This window comes from Synchiropus splendidus, chromosome 18 (genome assembly GCF_027744825.2).
Source record: "Synchiropus splendidus isolate RoL2022-P1 chromosome 18, RoL_Sspl_1.0, whole genome shotgun sequence".
NCBI lineage: Eukaryota > Metazoa > Chordata > Actinopteri > Syngnathiformes > Callionymidae > Synchiropus > Synchiropus splendidus.
The window spans coordinates 6,822,501-6,844,441 of NC_071351.1; the positions used below are offsets into that span (position 1 = coordinate 6,822,501).

The 21,941-nt window shown below is 45.8% G+C and overlaps 2 protein-coding genes across 2 annotated transcripts in view; one reads left to right on the forward strand and one right to left on the reverse strand.

Moving 5' to 3' along the window:
* ada (adenosine deaminase) overlaps positions 1 to 3,026 on the forward strand; it is a 9,776-nt gene extending 6,750 nt beyond the window's left edge. Inside the window, exons 6-11 of the mRNA XM_053848835.1 lie at positions 260 to 384; positions 1,479 to 1,550; positions 1,626 to 1,727; positions 1,813 to 1,880; positions 2,175 to 2,304; positions 2,487 to 3,026. Coding sequence (XP_053704810.1) covers positions 260 to 384; positions 1,479 to 1,550; positions 1,626 to 1,727; positions 1,813 to 1,880; positions 2,175 to 2,304; positions 2,487 to 2,591 — 602 coding nt within the window. The 3' untranslated portion in view covers positions 2,592 to 3,026. The remainder of the gene's footprint in view (positions 1 to 259; positions 385 to 1,478; positions 1,551 to 1,625; positions 1,728 to 1,812; positions 1,881 to 2,174; positions 2,305 to 2,486) is intronic.
* A 410-nt stretch (positions 3,027 to 3,436) lies between these two features.
* On the reverse strand, positions 3,437 to 21,514 carry pkig (protein kinase (cAMP-dependent, catalytic) inhibitor gamma). The gene is made up of 3 exons (XM_053848837.1): positions 21,298 to 21,514; positions 4,458 to 4,639; positions 3,437 to 4,084 (listed from the first exon to the last, which is right to left on the reverse strand). The coding sequence occupies exons 2-3, from the start codon at positions 4,609 to 4,611 to the stop codon at positions 4,002 to 4,004; spliced, it is 237 nt and encodes a 78-aa protein (XP_053704812.1). The 5' UTR covers positions 4,612 to 4,639; positions 21,298 to 21,514; the 3' UTR covers positions 3,437 to 4,001.
* Between the last annotated feature and the right edge of the window lie 427 nt (positions 21,515 to 21,941).

Sequence of the window (21,941 nt, forward strand, 5' to 3'; positions counted from 1 at the left end):
TATGTAACACCTCAGGCAACGGCACACACACAGTTTTCATTTTATCAAGTCATTTTATCCTTTGCCTCTCATTTTTAATATTCAATGTCAGATGGGCTTTTGTTGGCGGGACAAAGCATTTCTTTGTTAGGATTAAAACAAAGCATATTAACATATGATGTATCTGTCACACGATACGCCCATTCCAGTTCAGCCTGCTTCCTTTTGTGCATGTGGGATCATGCAGGATAGATATGAAGCTCAGCTGTCGTCCTCACAGACTGGTCCAACCACGTGGTGGAGTTGTGTGACAGATATCGGCATGAAGGAGTGGTGGGCATCGACCTGGCGGGAGACGAGTCACGCGACTGTGATGCTTATCCAGGACATCGGCGCGCATTCGAGGTGAGAACCGTATAAATAATAACTTGATCACAATGATGGAGTTAATCCAGCGTCTGCAACCTCAGAGGCGCTATAATGATTCGCGGCGTGTTCAACGGCTCAGCGTTACGTACAGATCCGGATACGAATGGATCCTTCTGTCCGTGCTCTGCGTTCATTTCCTCCGTATTTATGCGTACAGACACGGAGAAGTACCAGTGGAAACCGTGGGGGGGGCAGTGTTGCGTTTACTCCCTGACATGTTGGTCTCATAAGAGACGAAGAAGACATAATGATATCAATATTTATATATTTCAGCAGTGATGATACAGTCTGGTAATACACTGCAACTTTGGGGAAACATGGGTTTGAGAAACTATTTTTCATTTCGCGGACAATCCAGAAGCTTTTACTTTGACAGTGTTGATCTGTTTGTTACAAACTATGTAAAAGTTTTGAAATGTTTATTGAGAGAAACAAGTGATCCATCTCCAACAAGTTGTCCTGAGTTTTCGGAGGCCGTCACAATGAAAATCCTCAGAAGGAGAGGGACACGAGTGATGCCTGTCTGAGCTTGTTTGTCAACAGGCGTTTCGGTCGTCCAGCAACGTGACAAAATGCCAATAATCTTCCATTAAGACACGCCATTATCTGATCAGTGCTGAAGGTCAGAAGAATGCTGAGGACATGATTCAATTATTAACAGGAAGTGGAGCCCTGAGTCTTATCTCCCGGCCACATGGCTACAGGTTGAAGCACTGATCCTCTTTTAACCACTGTGTGTCGGCCAGTTGACTTCCTGACATCAGAGGATTTCTGCTGCCGCAGCTCAGTTTAGCACCGAGGTCAGTGCTGAGTCAGACGTAACTGTCACTCCAACAAGAGGAACTTCCAAGTGAGAAGTTCAATTCTTTAGCCTCTGTGTTTCAGTCATATCCCTTTAAATACAGTGGAATTTGCTCAAATATTCTTGAGTACTTCAAGGAATTCTTCAAGTGAGATGATAAACCAAGACCATTAAGAAGTTGCATGGGCCAGAACTCTGTGGCCCTTCACCCGAGTTGTCACAAAAGAAGCCGTTCAGGAGTTGATCATGAACAAATATGTGTTGACAGGAAGCAGTGCGTCGGGGCATCCACAGGACAGTCCACGCTGGTGAGGTGGGGGCGCCCTCTGTGGTCAGAGAGGTGAGCTCCACAACTACATTCCTCACCTCAAAGAAGACATTCAGCTTCGCTGAGTCACATGGTGTGATGTCTCAGGCAGTTGAGGTTCTGAAAGCCGAGCGAGTGGGTCACGGATACAGAACTGTGGAGGATCCGGAGCTTTACCGACAACTGCTTCATCGAGAAATGCACTTCGAGGTAGGTCCACATCCCGAGCGAACAGTAGAGCAGTCACTTTTCCAGACGTGTGGAGGAAAGAGACGGGTGTGTTTGTCTGCCGCAGGTGTGTCCCATCTCCAGTCGGCTGACCGGCGCCTGCCACCCAGACTTCACCCAACATCCTGCCATCAGGTGACACCACGGATCAAATGTGATGACGTCTGTCCCAATTCTTGACAAAGGAAGCATTTGGCTAATCCTCCTCAGGTCTATTCATACATATTCGGAATGTGACTTCGGGCGTTTAGGTTTAGTGCCAGAGAAAAACCTGTTGCAGTTCCAGAAGCACGCACGTGTCCTGGCTCTGTGCTTTGTTCTCCGGCGCTGGGCCATCTGAGTCAGGACAGGCCACTCCTGTCATCCGTCTGAGACTCGGAAGCTGACCACCAGGTGGCAGGCCAGTGCCTGACATGTCCTTCTGCACAGGTTTCGGGAGGACCAGGCCAACTTCTCTCTGAACTCAGATGACCCCCTCATCTTCGACTGCACTCTGAATCAGGACTACAGAGTGGCTCAGGAGAAGATGGGCTTCACCCTGGATGAGTTCAAGAGGCTGGTGAGATCAACCTCTTCCCCACCTGACTTGAGGGCGGTTATTTTGATAGTCCACGAGTCACACACAACTTTAGCGATCAGTCAACTACAGGAAAAAACATGCATATATATATCTATATATAATATAAATAATGTCAACTACTGTTAAGAGCTGCAGTGTTAAAATAGTTTTAAAACTTCCAGAACATCAACGCAGCCAAGTCCAGCTTCCTGCCGGACGGTGAGAAGACGCAGCTGTTGGAGCAACTCTACGACGCGTACGGGATGAGACGCAGCACTGCGTTTTAGCCTGCGCTGACCGCTCAAAGACAAATGCAATTTTACCAGGCTGACCAAAGATCAGCACGACTTGCCTTTGCATGGTGCTGCCTCTCTCCACATCAGATTTGTGTTTACTCTCCTTCTCAGGGACGCACTTCAATTCCCCGGCCGGCTTCATCGCGTGACATATTTAATGTCTGACTTGAAGTCAGTTCACCTCTGATGTGCATATTTAAACTAAAACAAGCACTTCCACCTACTCAACAAGCAAATAAACAATGTATTTTAACACTCATTTTGACACTTTTTCAATGGAGCATCATCTGCCTGTGCTGTGTAGGAATGTAAACTCGGGGTCAGTCAGCTCGCAGGTTTGTTTCAGATACGTGTCGCCACCAACCAAAGCATGAAGAGGTTGCTACACTACGGGTTTCAGAAAAGGAGGAGACTGTTACACTCCGATGTTTGAGGAGCTGGAGCAGCTGCGTGAGTCATGCTGGAGCACGTGTGGGTGTGCGCTGCTGTGGCTGATCTCTGGACCAGAAGAAAAGACAAAGAAGAAAAGGAGGAGCAGAGCTTGGTTGGCTAGACGGCAACGTGGACAGTCTGGAGAAGAAGTGTGGTGAGGAAGAAGGCGGAGCTGCTGAGAGGATCCGCTCCCACAAGCTGGAGCTGAACAACCATCTCACCAAAACTGATTTTTCCAATTGTCCGGAAGACAAATCCTATTCGGTTAAAGTGTCATGGCTCTAAGAGGATTATCAACACTCATTAATCATGAGACAAATAACAGCTGTGGCGATGGCTCAGGCTCCAGAAACCGCCTTCGGAACCTGCTTTTGGCGAGAGACAAACCACAGTGACGACACCCAGGACGCCATGAATTCAATAGGTTCATATGTATTTTATTTTTTTACACAAAGAGAAATCGCTATCACAAAGTTATCACTGAACATTGAGCAATAAATATGAAGACTGCGCAGGACAGTTGAATGGCGACCATGATACTAAAAAAACGGAACAGGTAGGACGATGAAACTGAGGCTCACAAACACACAAACACACACACGGAGAGGAAAACGGTGAAGACGCCGCCGCGACACAGCTTCATATTAAAAATGCTTCCGAGTGTTAGAAATGATTCTTTTGTTTTTATCCATCTGAAGAGTCCCAGAGCTCTTGTGTGTGAGCGTGCGTGTGTGTGTGTGTAGAGGAGAAATGAAACGACTAACCGAGCAGAGGGGGAGCCAGTCAGTTCTCCTCCCACTGGTGTTGCCCGGGTTACAATCTGAACATTTAAAAACTCTCTATCTTCAGCGAGCGAGGCTCCAGGTGAGCCGGCAGTGACTGGTGCTGTCCTCCACTCCACTCCGGACAAGTTATTTCTCCGCTGTCTCCTCCTTCCCACGGCCCTCTGTCGTCTTGTCACAGCTCCCTTTAGGACGGGCCCCCTCCTCCCTGGGCATCTGGACTGGCGGAGCCCTCGCCCGCCGCGGCCGGAGACTCCCCCGGCTCTCCCTCTGCAGGACCGCACAGGTCAAACACTCAGTTTCACACAATTGTTGCGGACGGAAGGGCAACTTCCTGTGGTGTTTTCCAGCAAATCTCACTCATACTACATTTCCCACCACTTCACCTCATGGATTCATGAGGTTAGACGGATTATGAGGGCAGAGGAAGCGGACAACAGAGGATGTTGTGAGGATGGCGATCTCTAGCTTAAAAACAGAGGGACAATGGTCATCTGCAGCTGCAACATTCCCACCCCACACCACAGGAGGAGATGACGTCTTCACTGTTTTGGACATGAAAGACAGCTCCGTGTGTTTGTTGGCCGTCTCAACCACACCTGCCAAAGAAACGGTGCATTTTCTTCCACTGTGTCTCACTGACCTGCGGCTTTCAAATCCATCCCGGCCAAGTCTTTGGTGAGTTCACTGGTGCTGGCCGCAGCCTTGTCCTGCCCCGCGATGTCGGGCACTGCGTTCCTGCGGCCGGTGCGATCACAGTTGATGAAGTCAGAATACGACGTCTCCACGTCCATCATCTGTCCATGACCAGCCGTCTCATCACACCTGGAGGAGAGAAGCTTTTTCAATGGGAACCTCTAGTGGTCACTGTTAGAACTGCACTAACATCAGTCGCAGCAGTCAAATGGGTTCAAATGCAAGGCCCAGGGGCCAAAACTGGCCCAGACATTTCTCACAAAATAACGTTTCCTCAACCTTAGTCTGAATCGAAATCTAAAAAAAGAGTGCTGAGTGGCCGAAGACGTGTGGTACAGATGGGTGGATGAGGCTTCAAGAAACGGTGTCCGCATCTTTGGAGACCACTAGATGGCGCTCTGCTTGAAAATCTCTGGGTTTGAACCACCATGTCAATGAAACTTCACTCTGCTGAGCTCTGAAAAAGAGGGCACTGTTTCATGAAGCTCGTAGTAGTAACTGCTATTCACAGAGAAGGAGACAAGTGATACTTGAGTACTTACAAACCAGTATCACAACAACTTATACTCTGCAAAACAATAGAAAAACTGTTTGTGAAAAGGCTTCACACATCAATCTACTGAAGGATTCACAGTTTTGGTTCAGGAGCGGCCATGGAATGGAGGAGTCCAATCCATGACATAACAGCAGCAGTTGCCCAAATAAAAAATACGATATTTCTCAATTGAAAAGGAGCATTTGTTTCACCCAGGTACCAAAGCAACAATCTTTCTTCCGCGCCATTCAGATCCATGTCAATGAAACAAGCAAGTCGCAGCCAAGTTTCTCTCGGAGCTGTTTCCACTGTTGTCGCAGAACATTTAAACCTCAGGTGAAGCGGAGAGCCGGACGACATGGCCCTGGCCATTTCTCCTCGCCACCTGAAGAGCTCACTATTGAAAAAATAAAAGGTGTTAATAGGTATTTCTATTTCGGCACAGAAAGTAATAACACCAGCAGCAGGTGTTAATTGGCTCTCGGAACGACACCGCGAACAAGGCTGCGGAGCAAAGCCTCGAGGGAAGGTGCGCCGTCTGGTCGTCATGGTGGTTCAGATCCAAGAATAGAGCCGGAGCGAAGGAGAAGGGGTGAAGCCGAGAGTTCTCTCCAAACCATTCACTCCGGTCCTGCTGCTTCCTGTCCCACATGAAAGTGGGTCACTGAATTCTGGTCACCAGCGAGGAAAACTGCGGCTGGGAACCAGAAAGAAAGGAGGAAGGAAGAGGCTCCGGCCAAACAGAGCCGAGTCATCCAACACAAGGGTCGAGCACAAACAAGTCTGGGGCCATTCTGACGGAACCAACTTTCCCTCACAGATCCGGACTCACCGTAGCCCAGCTCATGTTCCAGCCAACAAGAGCTGGCTCGGCTCAGTCAACACCCGGAGATTCAAACTCAAGTCCCCTGTTTATTCAGTTCAGTTTCAATCATCAGTAGACTCTATATAGAAGAGAATATTTGGTTTTGAAGGTCAAAACATCTTCACTGAACGACAGAAATTCAGGGTCAACCATCTTAATGGTTGGATGTTCCAACACAGGCTTCATACATGTCGTAGTCGTCACTGGCTCCTCTGGTCATAATGTTTAAGCAGACTGAAGATCATCAACAAGCATCCAGAAGGATCTCATTCGATTGAATCCTCCTGTGGGCAGCGGCAACAGTGAAGTCAGGGCCGGCTGCTTCCTCAGAGGTCACGAGCCAGACAGACGGAGGCGGGACTGTGTTGGGGAAATTCACAGTGAAGGGCAAATGCTTGGTCCCTGAAGGTACCAGGGGCGCGTGTATTGTAAATGTCACCAGTTCCACAGCAGCTGGCATTTCCTGAAGCACAAGCCTTTCCCTGTTTCCACGAGCGCCGATAGCAAACCAGTGATATTCATCCAGCCACACTGCATTTAGGAGTGACCACTGAGAGGTGAAGCACCAGATCACATCGGGAAAGACGCGATCATCGAGCCGCTTGACTCTTCACACAACCTTTGTCAGAGATTGATGGTGCCGGAACCATATCAACAGCTTTGTGTCTCTATAAAGAGCAAACAATACAAATAATACTGATAATAAGAAGAGACTTATTTGATCACAAGTGGCTGCTGTTGAAGATACAGTTAGAGTCTTTCAAGTCACTGAACTTGATTTCCACACTCTCCGAGTTTCTCTTCACACCAATCTTTTGCATTGTAACACGTGGATCTTTCACACTTGCTTTGGTCCCTCCAACTCTGCACTCTCTTCCCGCACTGGCCCAGACTTGCCCTGAGCCTGTGTGGCACCTTCTAACCAGACTCGCAATCCCATAAGATCTTTAAAGCTCCACCAGCATGGTGCAGAACAGACTATACCTTTTTTTTTTTCTCGCGGTCTGAGCTCTGCGAATTATACAACACTGCGGCTAATAGATGGATTTTTACAGGCTGAAATCCACACATTTTGACCCTGAAAGCGCTCAAAATGCGCTGTTTTCGCGTGCGTGTCCACAGCTCCGTCAACAGAGTGGATCTCCTGGAGGTCTGGAATCGAGAAGCAGCCGCTGAGACCAGCAGGGGTGTCGGAACTTTCGGCATTTTGAGGGCTTTAATGTGATAAAAGACAAATTGCGTTCGGCTCAAAAGTCCGACGTGAGCACAAGCGAGTCGGGTTTTGGCCGCGGACTTGATCCCGGCTGGAGAGCGCCACCTTGTCTGTTGTGAGCGCAGCATGGATCACTCCAGGCGCTCCGTATTACGCAGCTTGTTTCCTCACTGTCAATGCCGGACCATGTTCTCCAAACTAGTTTTGAAAAGCGTTTTTAAGCCGGTGCACCACTGACCTGTCCACAGTGCAGACAGCACCACCGCACCTGCGGCGTATCGACCGGTGCGGCTTATGTACGAACAAGATCTATACTCCTTCTTAAATGTAGTGGGTGCCGCGAATATTCCAGTGCGCCTTATAGTCCAGAAATTACGGTAGATTTTTACTTTCAGTTCACAGGTCCTGCGACTGCCGCACGTCCTCACGGGCATGTTGAGTGTTCATCTACACACAACATTGTCTAAAACAACATTCCAAACAATAAAAAGTGATGTTCCAACTCTGCTCATCTCACTGGAGGCAACAACAGCAGACGTGTGTTTTGGGAGAGTGAGTCAGCATTATAGAGCTGTCCCCACACGTCCGTCCCACAGGAGCCTTTCAAGCCGGATCGGTGCACACATCATCGGCAGCAACACACACAACGCTCCTCTTCTTTTACTGATTTAGACCTCCATTATTAGCCTGCTAAATTCTCCGGTGCTAGGTTGCGACATCTTCTGCATGAATGAGTGATCGGCCTCTCGTAGCAACAGCAGTTTTCCATTGGCTCAACCACGTACACAGACAGGTTTGTGTTCACTCAGGCACCAATGTTAAATGGAACATAAGAAACGCCTCGATACAGAGCCGAACAATACCCCGAAGATTTCTGTGTCAGTGGTGAACATTTATTTTGTCAATCGGACACGAAAAAATACGTGCGATGACCACAAAAAACTCACGTAACAAACAAGGAAGAAAACGTCCCAGCAGACATGCCACTTCTTTCTATTCATCGGACGCAAGAAAAGAATTTCTTGAGGATTTTGTGGATGTTTGTGCGGAGGCTGACATTCCACGAGAAAAGATGCAAGGGCTCTACCTGAAAACGTGAGCTCTCTTCACCAGCGTCACCTCCCACAAGTATTTCAGCAACATATGCCATCTGTGCCACAAAAGATCCCTGGCAAAAGATACAACGTTGTTGTGGATGAGACGCCTGATGCAAGAGACCGTAGCGTCTTGAACATTGTCACAGGTAAGTTAATGTGGCTTAGTGTTCTCATACGTTGCAGTTTATTTTTATTATAAATAATAATAAAACATGATAAAAATGCACACACACCTCAATATATAATTGTAAAAAACAATGCTAGTGCAGGATCATAACGCGTGTTATTTTGCTTTTCTTCACTAGTGTAAACTAGTGTTGACAACAAGAGTTGAACACCAATACTTTGTTGTGGATGTTCTATTGAGACCTCTGTAAATTTCAGTCTTTTTCGGTATAACAATGAAAATTAGAAGGAAAAAGCAGGATTCCCCGCCAAAAAAAAACAAAAAAAAAAAAAAAAAAAACCGAATTCCCAGAATTAAAACAGAAAAAAACGGAATTTGGGAAAAAATAAAATGGAATTCAGGAAAAAAATAATAGGATTTTACCGGGTCCTACCTCATGCAGTCAAGTGTTTGGGGCGAGAGGTTTGTCAATGTTCCAATGTGACCATGTCAACTTTCAGCACATGCTTTCGTGCAATGCATCTGCGCTGCAAACCAATAACCGTGTCTTGCCATGCGACAGCGCTGAACTTTTACCGGAATCATTCAAATTGGCTTATGGGCCGTGAAAAGTCCACCGGTCGAGTCCAACTGCCTCAGACAAACCCGTCCAAATTCATTTGGCACGGAGCACTGCGCCCCACGTTGAGAGCTCCGGAGCAATTGTGTGTCTCAGCTGTTTGTCCACCGTCTGGCGGTTTTCAGCTTCACTGTCAAACGCGGTCCGGGCGCTGTCTGTTCACATGATGTCAGCAGTTGCTTCTGAGGCTCCGTCCAACACGAGGGAGCCGTACGTCCCGTCCAGGACGAGGAGGGCTGCTGCTGCTGCTGCTCTCCAGCCTTCCACTCATCAATAAATAAACAAACTCTCCCTCCTCCAGAGCGGCGTCGAGATTTCCCCTGGTGATGTGATCAAACAGTCTAAGCAGCAATTCACTAAAACCCTTCCAAACTGAGTTTTCGTCGCCACTTGCAGCTATAGATTCACTGCAGAGGTGGATCAATCCCATCCTAAGTGGCTCTGGCAACAGTCGGAGAGCGGTTTTCAGCCACCAGTTCTGTGCAGGAACGTTTGGGGTGTTGTTCTTCCTGCAGGGCTCTGAATGCCAACCAGCCCAAAACTGCCTCTCTGCTGGGAAAATGATGTCTCACGCTGACCTCGACCCAGAACGAAAAATGATACAATACAGTTGACTGTACAAGCAGGGAGTAACTGTTACAGCAGTAAGTGTCGCTCATGACACAACACGTGTACAAAGAGGCCTGAGAGAGAAAAACAAAAGGCTCTAAGGGGTTGACATCAATTTTATGAGTGTAAAACACCAGTATACTTTAAAGAGGAGGGCGCTGTGTGAGCAGAATGAAGCGTAGTCTTAGCAGTTATACGAGACAGGCCGAGGGGAGCAAGCAGTAGAGTCACGTGACCACTACGGGTGTAGCGTATGATCCATAATTCACACAATAACCAAGACAAACTCAGCTCAAAGCACACAGAGATGGATAAAGCAGAACTGTAAAGCAAGCTTCCCTCAGAGGGATTCGCTGCATCCTTTCACTCAAGTGTAAAAACTAACAAGCAATGACAAGTAACAGGAGACGTGCTGTTGCCTTGTGGTTTTATACACTAATACCAATCAGATTTATCCCCTGCAGGCGCCTGCATGACAAGAGTACATTGCACCGAAATGACAACAGTATCTGCGAGGTTTTTTTTGGTTTTTGATGACTCCTGCTGAATTATATTAGTAGCGCACATAAAACATAGCAACTAAATCCCATTCACTTGATATAAACCATCTTTAAATGACTGTTTGTTTGTATATATTCTAAGAGATTCTTTTAGGTTAGGTGCACCAAAACATTTTGGGCTGCACAGAAACCCGCCCCACAAACCCAAACACACAATACAATACACTTAATATTATAAAAGCGTCATAACCCTCAACTGAAAAGATGCTAGCGAGCTGGGTTGCAGGCGCATGGAGCAGCTGCACAGTCCACCACACAGTGCCAACGTTTGCCGAGTCTGGCTCGGTGGCTGGGTGTGTTTGTGTATCTGAGCTGAGCAGAAAGTAAAGCACCAGCATTCATTTTCGATTATTGAGCGATGAAACCAATGAGTGTGTGTGTGTGCGTGTGTTGAGTTCCAATAACAAAAGCTCTGGCCATGTCCCAGTGGCAGGCGACGGAGGCCTCCGTTCCAAACTCATCCTTCCACTCCACTTCCTCTCTGCAATGAAGAGCACTTCATTCCAACACCATGCTTGCAAACACAACCCAGGAAAACCCGGAAGACCCCCAAACCTCACCTGGAGTCGCCTCACTTTTTCCCCCCTCGGCCGCCAGATAACAGTAGTTTGAAGTAGTTTTTATTTGAATTACAATTTTATTTGAAGTAGTGAGTAGTTTTTTTTTTTAATTTGAATTAATTTCTTGTTTATTTTGTTCAACATTTCCCTCACTATTTCTCATGAAGCAGCAACAGGCCTCTCAGAAAGCATCGTGGTGACCACCCTCTCACCTGCCTCCCTTGGTTTGGGTAATGGCTGTTCTCAAAGCCCAGTCTATCCATTTCCATTCTGCTGCCATTATCTATTTCTGTCCACACATTTATGAACACGAGAGCTCAGCAGGAAGCAGGTGGTTTGTTTGGCCGCCTTGTTTATGCCCCATCTTTTCTCACAGGCTCCTTACAAGCGCAAAGCACCGTCGCACACCGACGCTCACACAGGCTGCTGAGGAAGAGGAGGATGTGAGGACAGACTGGAATATTCAGAAGAAAAAACAAACAGGATTGTGAGGCCAGAATAGCGTCTCAGTGTGTTGCTCTCGGGGCTACGTTTTGGCTCCTTTCACAGCCAGGACAAGCGACTCAGGGGAACACAGGACTCACCTACTCCAACAGGTGCAGTACAAACACTCTCTGAATTCGGAGTTTATTACACTCAGGTGCCCTCTGTGTAACTAAGCCTGAGATCGAGGTTGCCGTGGTAACATACCACAGAGTGATAGTGCTAAGCTATTAACAAACAATAATGTCACCTGGCGGGACCACCTCCGTTTCACAATCGAGATCTGAGATGCCGGACAAAGGCTAAAGTCGCCGCCTTCCTTTGGACACACACAGATTTGGCCAAAGGTTCCTCCAGAAGCCCTCTCACACGATGAACCAGGACGTGTTTGCACAGGAAGATAATGGTCGGATGGTGTCGCTGGAGAAATAAATCAGTCACAGTCCAGAGAGTGGACAAACTGGAAGGTCAAATCGCTGCTGAGAATCCAGGACACTGTAAATATGGAACTATTCAGCAGTGCCAACTCATGTTGGGCCCCATGGTGGTGCGCCTGTGGTGTTCAGCAGGGTATCTGTGACCTTGCACAAACATACAAACAGTCCCAGTGCTCCCACCACCGCCAGGAGAACGGCAGAGAACCTGTGCAGGGGCTCAAACTCGGACATGAGATTCATAACTTGACGTCAGCTACTATCACAGAGCTCTGCTGAAACCTACCATGGTTGCCATTCTTAACATGATCATGGGTCCAGACTGGCAGTCCTGTGAGTAAGTCCACCATTTCAGCCAAAACGGTACAAGGGTGCAGAACCCATTGCATCTCAGTGTGAATGACAAAAACGCATCGATCATGAAAGGCAGGCCTTGACCCAAAATTCGCGGCAACATCCAAACATAAATACTAGGGTGGGATTCAATAAAAAAAAGTTTAATAGTATCATAATATTTGCCACAAGAAGCCACATTTTTGGACCCATACATACATTTAAACAACAAAATATTGGTTATTTTGCATCAGTTTGACAATAAATATATTCAAGTTTTTATTATTAAAACTAAAGCTCTTTTAAAGTCTTGAAAATATTTGTGTAAGAATTTCAATTTTCAAGTCCATTCAGAGTAGTGGAAACCCTGCTCATTGTGTAGTGAAAAACCTCCCTGAACAAAAGCAAACAGATGCTTTTGTTTGCTTCTGTTCAGGGATTCCTCCATGTTTGTTGTTGTTCTCATCCTAGCTGCCACGTGTCTTGTGCATCAGTGGGATCAGTGGACCAGGAACTCCTGCACTTACAAATATTCTCTGTTGTCTGGAGAGCAAACTGTTAAAAATTAAATGTGACTTATATAAATACACATTCCGTTTTTATTCCATTGACAATAAACAGCTTCGTACGTGTGAGATTTCCTTGTCTCAGGTCTCTCCTGCACACCTGAACTGTCCTCTTCAATGACAATGAAATCGGTGTCATCCACCTGCTGCACACACGTCCCCGAGGAGCAGGCGAAAACAAAGCCTAGCGACTGGCCGTCCAACAGGGAAGGCCCAAGTCCTCGTCCTGTCACGTCACATCCCATTTGAGGTTCAAATGATTGAAGCACTTCACATAAGCCGCCGCTCCAACGCAAATGATTCCAAATGGGCTTTTAAATTCTCACTTCATTAAATTGATCCGGCCCCGCAAAAATGGCGGGCCTCTTTTACGCATCAGTTCACTGCAGGTCATTTCCGTAAATGGGTCCGACCTAAAACCACGGGCGTAACACTGCAGTTCACTAAACCCTAATGCAGCGGCTCATTTCACCTTTATTCACTGGAAACACATTCAGACTGATGGAAGCCCTTACGACTTTTGGACCACCTTCCCCAGGTCCTTCCCAACAACACCAGAGTGGCTCTGACCAGAGTCTCAGCAGCCTCCCAACACACCACGCTGCATCATGTGAGCAGGGTATTAAGGGTCGGAGGGGTCAATAACCTGTGGCCATGGAAACCCAAATGTCACGCTTGTGTTTGATCACGATCCTGCTGCATAGGAGGAAGACGCCGACGCTTCCCGTCAAACACAAGGAAAGAGTGGTGCCCCGGAGCAGCTCACTCAGAGGAGACCCACTTCATGTCCAGTCAAACACACAGTGAGGAAGAATGAGCAGCCATTTCCGAGCTGATACGACAGCAGCTAACACAAACAGCTCACAGTCGCTGGGCCGACGGGTCACCGCTAGCGCATCCAGTCTTCTTAAATCTATAGACAGTGTTGCCACAGTTACTTTGAAAAAGTAATCCGACTACTGATGACTCCCTCAAAAAGTAACTTAGTTACTTTACTTGAATTTAAAAGTAACTAAGTTACTTGTTTAGTTACATTTGGCAGCCAACGACAGCTCTCATTGCCTAAACAACATCTTTTGTGTCAGTTTTGAGGTTGGAGTTCTTGGGAGTCCAGCGTTTTTCCATGTCTGGGGTCATTTTTTTAGCACAAAATGGAAATGTTTTACTTTGACGCACTCTAATCCATTGCAGCGAAAATCACAAACAAAAAGCAACAAGTATGAAAAACAAAACAAAAAGACATATTGCCATTTATATAATAAAATGTAGGGAATGACCCTTTGTTTTAACATTATTTTACTTTTTTTTAACTGCAAAGCAAAAGTTAAAAAATATATAAAATATAAATATATATCATAAGCGTTGTTTAACTTGACCTCTCAAAAGGATTTAAAAAAACTGGTACATAGTTTTTTTTGAGTCTGCACTTTCGACACATTTGCAACTTTATTTCGCTCTCTTTTACCGGTGATTTCTGCGCGTTGCTGGACCCTACAGGGTTAATGCCATCATCTATAGCAGACACTAACTCCAAGTAGTGGCTGTATTTCCAGCTAGAAACGTGCATCTCTTGTCTCACACTTCTGTTATTTACTGCCGTGTAGCCGCCAGCTTGACACCTGAGCCGCGTGTTGGAAAGGTCACTGGCGTGTCCCGCGCACAACGTCATGCCCAAAGACGCAGTAGGTAATATTTCACTTCCCGACAATGGCAACAATAGTAACGCCACGGTGACTTAGATACGTAACTTAAGTTCAGGTAACGCGTAACTGGCATCGCTGTCTCTAGATGGTGTCAGTGCCTCCTTGAGGGTCGTGATAAATTGAGAGAAGCCATCTCAGATATATTGCAGTTACTATGGAGGAGGAAAACTAATGGGATTAAAGACGATGCTTGGTCAAGGACACTCGCAAGCGGCAGTCAAATGGACTGAAACCTGGTTAACGGACACACGGCAGTCCACTGAAACGCCCGACGTTTACCACCCACCGGCTTGAAAACAGCAGACAAAGGTGTCTTTGGCTGAGTCATTTCAAATAAGGCTGAGCGGGCAATTTCTCCCCCCTACACAGGGAGGTATGAGAACTAGCCACTACTCCAACAGAATTATGACATCATTATTACTGTCCATCTTTGACAGTCCACTGCGTCCAGCAGGGCGTCTTCTGTGTAGCACTATAGTGAACGGAACAACACGGCGTTGTCTTGTTTATAGGCGTCGAAATAATCCTCACGGTCAGCTAAAATACTGGTTTCTGATCATAAGAAACTCGGACTTGCGCTTCCATCATGTCACCTTTGAATCCACTCCTGGTCAGAATCGATTCCTAACACTGCGCAGTACAACATTTTCCAGTTCAAATCTTCTTCACTTCCTCCAGATTGTCCTTTGCGCGCTAATGGCTCGGATCTTTATGACCAAAGCCTCAAGCGTTTTCATGCAGGAAATTGCACAGTGGACTTGTCGGGAAAAACAGCAGAGCAAACTGCTGATGCAACAACAGATGCTTGGACGTTCGGCATGTCAGAAAACATCAGGAACGGTCGACAGTTGCAGGTTCCACCAGCTTTGTTGGCAGAAGAAATAGAGGTGGATTGCCCTCGTTTTTCCTTATCGGGAAGCAGGGAGATTTGAAGACCTCAGTGTAGTGTGTAAACTCAACTGAACAGACAAGTCACAGCAGAGCAACCGCATGGAAGCCACGGTCACACACAGAGAAAGATCCAGTGCTTCCAAATCCCTCGCCACTGTTGTGGACTCGGCTCTGAACCTGATAGTCACCAGGGCACGGGAGGGTCTCAGGGCGGAAGATCAAGCATCATCTTCCAGATCATTTGAGTTCTCATCCAAAAGCTTGAGACGGAGCTGCAGTCTACGCCAAAACACTTTTCATCCGCACCAACTACTTAACATTGGTTACACACGCAAACAGCTCAAGAGTCAAGCCACGCACGACACTGCAACAAGCATGAAAATCGCTGCAAGAAGAGGCAAAATACATCCTGGTGTTTATTGGTATAGTGCAAGGATAAAAACACAGCGACACGCTCAGCTTTTTCACTGGTGCTGCTGCAGGAAGAGGAGGGGCCTGAACGTTCTCAGGACAATTATGTTTTGGTTGGCAGACACAAGCATCATCCAGATCAAGAAGCTGCAGCAGGAAGATAATGGTTCTAATAGGAGATGGCCAGACAGCGGCGGAGCACCTCAAACACAGGACACAAAAGGCCTGTGTGTGGCTTTGTTGTCATGATTTAAGCATCCCTTTCCGGAGCACCGACAATATAAAAGCAGAGCTGAAGTTGTGCTCACGGTCCGGGCTAGTCCAGAGGAGATTTTCCCAGCATGACTGGGTGCGCATCATGTGTGACCTGCCCGACTCTGCGAGGCGAAACACACCATGTTTGGTGAGCTGCTGCGCAGAGAGACCATTCCTAAGGCCGACAGATCCCACTGCACAATTTCATTACCTCTGCAGAGGAGGTTATGTATACACCACATTTGTCTCGTTCTCCCGCTGCTCGGTCGGCATGGTTACGCAAAAATCCATCCAGCTGATTTCTTCAAAGTTCTTCAGGAGACAGAGGAAAACAATCCCACAGTAGAGGCATCAACAACTCGGCGACACTGAAGGAATGGTGTGAATGAAAGAAAGCAAAATAGCCAAATCGTAATATGAAACGTGAATAAAGGGAGCAAAGCTTTTTATCTGTGTTGAACAACCAACTGAGATACTTTTGAGATATTTAAAGGGTCTACCGACGTACTGAAGATTCAGGTCTCCACTTGTGGGGAAAGGGGTGCATTGCAAAACAAGGGTCAACTTCCGATCCAACTATCTTTTTCATCACCAACTGCACAGAAGGTTATGAGAATTAGGTGACGGTTTTGTGACTCCACAAGAACAACATCCAAAAAACCCTGAGTTGCCGGAGTCATTCAGCAGTCACAAACGCGATGATCCGTCAAGTGAACGTCATGGAAATGACAGCCATATAAAACAGGAAAAAGAGGCGTCTATAAACAACTTCAGGTCTTTATCACAGCCATCGCAACTATCTCCATTCCTAACCCTTTCCCCAGCCTTTTCACCCAAACCTAACCACTGCGAACCTCAACCAAAACTCTCAACCAAACTGTTATTTTGAAGTTTTAATCCCCATATTGAGGAAAGGTCCCACAAAGCAAAATGTCCCCACAAGTAGGTGTGTTTACAAGAATTAGTCGGCAACCCGTACAGCGGTCGCTCAGTTCACACGCACACAGATGAGAATACAAAAACACAAAGGTTTATCAGGACCAAACCCTCCAGTACTGTGAAACATAAACACAGCTATGAATAACAACGTGGGCACATATCATTCAGCACAATAATATCATTTAAATGTATATGTAATGTCAAAGAGGCCGCACACACTGCAGTGATATGAAGACAGGGTTGCCATCTAATCCAAGTGTGTGACCAGTTTTATGCCACTGTAGAACCAGGGGGTCAATGGAAGCAGCTCCTCGGCATGGACCTGATCAGCTTGCTCCAACAGTGGCTGTCCACAAGAACTGCATCCAACATGCCAAACGTCCAGGGCGAAGCAATAGGATTAGCCCTAGCAAAACACACCCACGACCTATCTAGGGCGAGTCGTATACATTTAATGAATCAGGGCCGTCTTAATCCATCTTACCAAGCACTTCCTGGAACAGGATTTATTTTAAACCCCATTGTAGAGGACGTTACAAAACGCCATTCCGGTATTTCTGTTCAAAGCATCCAGCTCCGAACCACGCAAAACTGTCCATTTGAAGAGTGTCATAGCCAGCTCAATTCTCAATGACGCTGCATTTGCTCACATCAGATTTCCTCAACTCTCTCTCTTCTCTGCGGCCAAAAAAAGACCCAGGAGCACCAGAACTATGATAAGAAAACAAGCTCCAAATGAAAGGAAATTGCTGTATTTCCAAAGTGGGAAACGTGTAACAATATCATGAGACACTGGGAGCAGTGTTGTCCATACATACATTGAATTTCCTGCTGAAAATAGTGTCCTGGTTTTATTAAAATGCAGTGCAAATCCATGCATGAGACTAAAGGTGCCATATTATCACAGCCATAGCAAAGTAAATATTTCTAGACCACTGACTTGTTTCAACTATCTCCACTCCTAACCCGTCCCCCGGCCTTTTCACCCAACCCTAACCACTGCGAACCTCAACCAAAACTCTCAACCAAACTGTTATTTTGAAGTTTTAATCCTCAAATTGAGGAAAGGTCCCACAAAGCAAAAATGTCCCCACATTTGGGACCATGAACAGGAAGGGACTGAATGTGCCATTGCAACTTGGAAGCTTCAATGACCAGGTCAGAGGAGCTCACTGTGGAATTTGTTAAACTGTGACTGACCTGCGGTGGTCAGGACTTATTGGAACCAAAACAGGAGCCAGCAGAAGACTCTAAAAAGATGAACACTTTTAAAGCCCTGGTAAAACAAAGACATCTTACTGCAAATCAAGGAGGAAAAATATCACTAAACTATATATAAACTCAACATTTAGGAGTGTAAAATTATCTGACCAGAGTGTCTGTGTTTTGGGGGTGAAATATTAAAATAACTAGTCCAGCACCAGTCACTGGGCGATGTTCCATTTCCTTCAAATTCAAAGTGTTTTTGTTGATCCATTATTGCCACTTGCAGCAGTCAACAGGTTTCAGCAGGTCCACCCAGGCGGGTCGGTCCAGACCAGCCCAGTAGTGTTGTTCCATTCCACTGATTTCCTTCTGATCCGATACTATTACACGAGTAATATTCAGGCTGGTATCGGCGACACCGATACCGATACCGATATGTATGTGTCTACACCGATTCAAAGCTTCCTTAAGAACACAAGGATGAGTTGTTATTTATTTACTCTGAAAAAAATAAAACATTAAAGTAAATTATTCTTTAACTATCTGTGAACATTATTCATGAATTATTATTATTACTTAATTCCCAGGTATCTCACTGAAAAACAAATGATGGGACGACTCAGCACTGAATACTTCATCTTATTTGGTTCGAGCCACAAAAAGGGGGTACAAACAATTATTATACTGGCAACCGCAAACTGAAATTGCCAGTAAAATATTTCAACAAATAATGCCACATTAATGGCACTGTTAAATTAACATAAATTATTAATTCACGTTATATATATTTATTATTTTAACAATTTAAGTTTGATTTAAAATGATCATACAATATTTGGTAGCGAAAAAGTACATTTTAGTTACTCTTCATTGTGTTCTTAAGTATCGAAAGTATCAATATTTTGGCCTGAGAATTGATTTTATAAAAGTATCGGAGGTGTCAATATTTCACGATGTTTCGATTATCTCCACTCCTAACCTTTTCCCCAGCCTTTTCACGCAAACCTAACCACTGCAAACCTCAACCAAAACTCTCAACCAAACTGTTACGTATCGAAAGTATCGATATTTTGGTCTGAGAATCGATTTTATAAAAGCATCGGAGGTGTCAACATTTCACAATGTTTCGATTATCTCCACTCCTAACCCTTTCCCCGGCCTTTTCACCCAAACCTAACCACTGCGAACCTCAACCAAAACTCTCAAGCAAACTGTTATGTATCGATATTTTGGTCTGAGAATTGATTTTATAGAAGTATCGGCGGTGTCAATATTTCACGATGTTTCGATTATCTCCATTCCTAACCCTTTCCCCGGCCTTTTCACCCAAACCTAACCACTGCGAACCTCAACCAAAACTCTCAACCAAACTGTTATGTATCGATATTTTGGTCTGAGAATCGATTTTATAGAAGTATCGTAGGTATCAATATTTCACGATGTTTCGATTATCTCCACTCCTAACCCTTTCCCCGGCCTTTTCACCCAAACCTAACCACTGCGAACCTCAACCAAAACTCTCAACCAAACTGTTATGTATCGATATTTTGGTCTGAGAATCGATTTTATAGAAGTATCGTAGGTATCAATATTTCACGATGTTTCGATTATCTCCATTCCTAACCCTTTCCCCGGCCTTTTCACCCAAACCTAACCACTGCAAACCTCAACCAAAACTCTCAACCAAACTGTTATGTACCGAAAGTATCGATATTTTGGTCTGAGAATCGATTTTATAGAAGTATCGTAGGTATCAATATTTCACGATGTTTCAATTATCTCCATTCCTAACCCTTTCCCCGGCCTTTTCACCCAAACCTAACCACTGCAAACCTCAACCAAAACTCTCAACCAAACTGTTATGTACCGAAAGTATCGATATTTTGGTCTGAGAATCGATTTTATAGAAGTATCGTAGGTATCAATATTTCACGATGTTTCAATTATCTCCACTCCTAACCCTTTCCCCGGCCTTTTCACCCAAACCTAACCACTGCGAACCTCAACCAAAACTCTCAACCAAACTGTTATGTATCGATATTTTGGTCTGAGAATTGATTTTATAGAAGTATCGGCGGTGTCAATATTTCACAATGTTTCGATTATCTCCACTCCTAACCCTTTCCCCGGCCTTTTCACGCAAACCTAACCACTGCAAACCTCAACCAAAACTCTCAACCAAACTGTTAAGTATCGGAAGTATCGATATTTTGGTCTGAGAATCTATTTTATAGAAGTATCGGCGGTGTCAACATTTCACAATGTTTCGATTATCTCCACTCCTAACCCTTTCCCCGGCCTTTTCACCCAAACCTAACCACTGCAAACCTCAACCAAACTGTTACGTATCGAAAGTATCGATATTTTGGTCTGAGAATCGATTTTATAGAAGTATTGGAGGTATCAATATTTCACGATGTTTCGATTATCTCCACTACTAACCCTTTCCCCGGCCTTTTCACCCAAACCTAACCACTGCGAACCTCAACCAAAACTCTCAACCAAACTGTTATGTATCGATATTTTGGTCTGAGAATCGATTTTATAGAAGTATCGGCGGTGTCAATATTTCACAATGTTTCGATTATCTCCACTCCTAACCCTTTCCCCGGCCTTCTCACCCAAACCTAACCACTGCGAACCTCAACCAAAACTCTCAACCAAACTGTTATATACCGAAAGTATCGATATTTTGGTCTGAGAATCGATTTTATAGAAGTATCGTAGGTATCAATATTTCACGATGTTTCGATTATCTCCACTCCTAACCCTTTCCCCAGCCTTTCCACACAAACCTAACCACTGCGAACCTCGACCAAAACTCTCAACCAAACCGTTATGTATCGATATTTTGGTCTGAGAATCGATTTTATAAAAGTATCGGAGGTGTCAACATTTCACGACCGATCCGCACATCACTACAGTCCAGGTAAAACAACACCACACAGGTGGTGGCGGTGACAACACACGCCTTCAGCAGAGCAAACATGGACAACATTTGGCGAGGACTCCAAGGTCTCGTGGATCCCTCATGTGGGAGCACACGCTGACCCTGGGTGAGAAGACGCCAGTGTGTCAGGCTCCTGCCCAGCAACACCCGCTCCGTGACTGGACTGGAGCCGTTCTTCCGTCCTGACATGACATGACCACACCAGCATCGCCGAGGACCGTTGGCTGAAGCGTGGCGTCGGAGGAGGAGGAGGACGCTATTGTGTGGGAAGGGAACGTGGAGAAGACGACGCCAGAATTCCAGGCAGCGCGCCATGGAGGATGGCTCGTCCTCGAGCAGACCTCGGCGCTGCGGCTAAACTCGCCCCTGCTTCACCATCACGCACATTCGAGCACATCCACGTCGAACAGTCCGAGCGAAGCGCCACTAACCTTGACACGCTCTCCGTCCCTTCTCCGCGTGTGACAATGGACACCGAGCACCATGGAACCGTGGTCAAGTTTCCCAAAACGCGACCGGAACCTCGCGAGGAGGCGCGGAAATAAAGCCTGCACGACGGCGGCGCGGCAGGACCGATCCGGGAACAGTCCACGTCAAGTGGCGAGAGAACGCTTGTCTCCTCGGAACAGCTGTTTTTCCAAAATGGAGTTAGTCGCGGGAGAGCCAATGAGAAGGTCCCGGAGCCCGGTGGGTTGGGGGGCGACAACCCCCGAACCTACGGAGGAGTCAACGCCGAACACAATGGATACGGATGTTGCTCGATTATTGTTGTTTCTACACAAAAACATGTCGTCATTTCGACACAAATAAATACCTCTATATATTTTATTTATTGTTGTGGTGAGGTGGTTGACATGAGATGAATAAATATCGATAAATAATATGAAGTTAACAAAAGACTTTCATTTTTGTAGTTTTGGACATCACTACCACAGTGAAGGTGTAAAATCAACCCAACATAATAGAGTGATGTATTTGATGTGACAAAGATTTATCCCAGATGGAAATAAAAATCAAATATTTCTTGATTTTATTTATTTATTCCTAACATGCTTGTGTCACTTGAACTCCTGCT

Coding starts and splice junctions, on each gene's coding strand:
- pkig (XM_053848837.1), bottom strand. CDS start 4,611: ATGATGGACGTGGAGACGTCGTATTCTGACTTCATCAACTGTGATCGC. Junction 4,085..4,457: donor GATGGATTTGAAAGCCGCAG/GTCAGTGAGACA, acceptor GCGGTCCTGCAG/AGGGAGAGCCGGGGGAGTCT.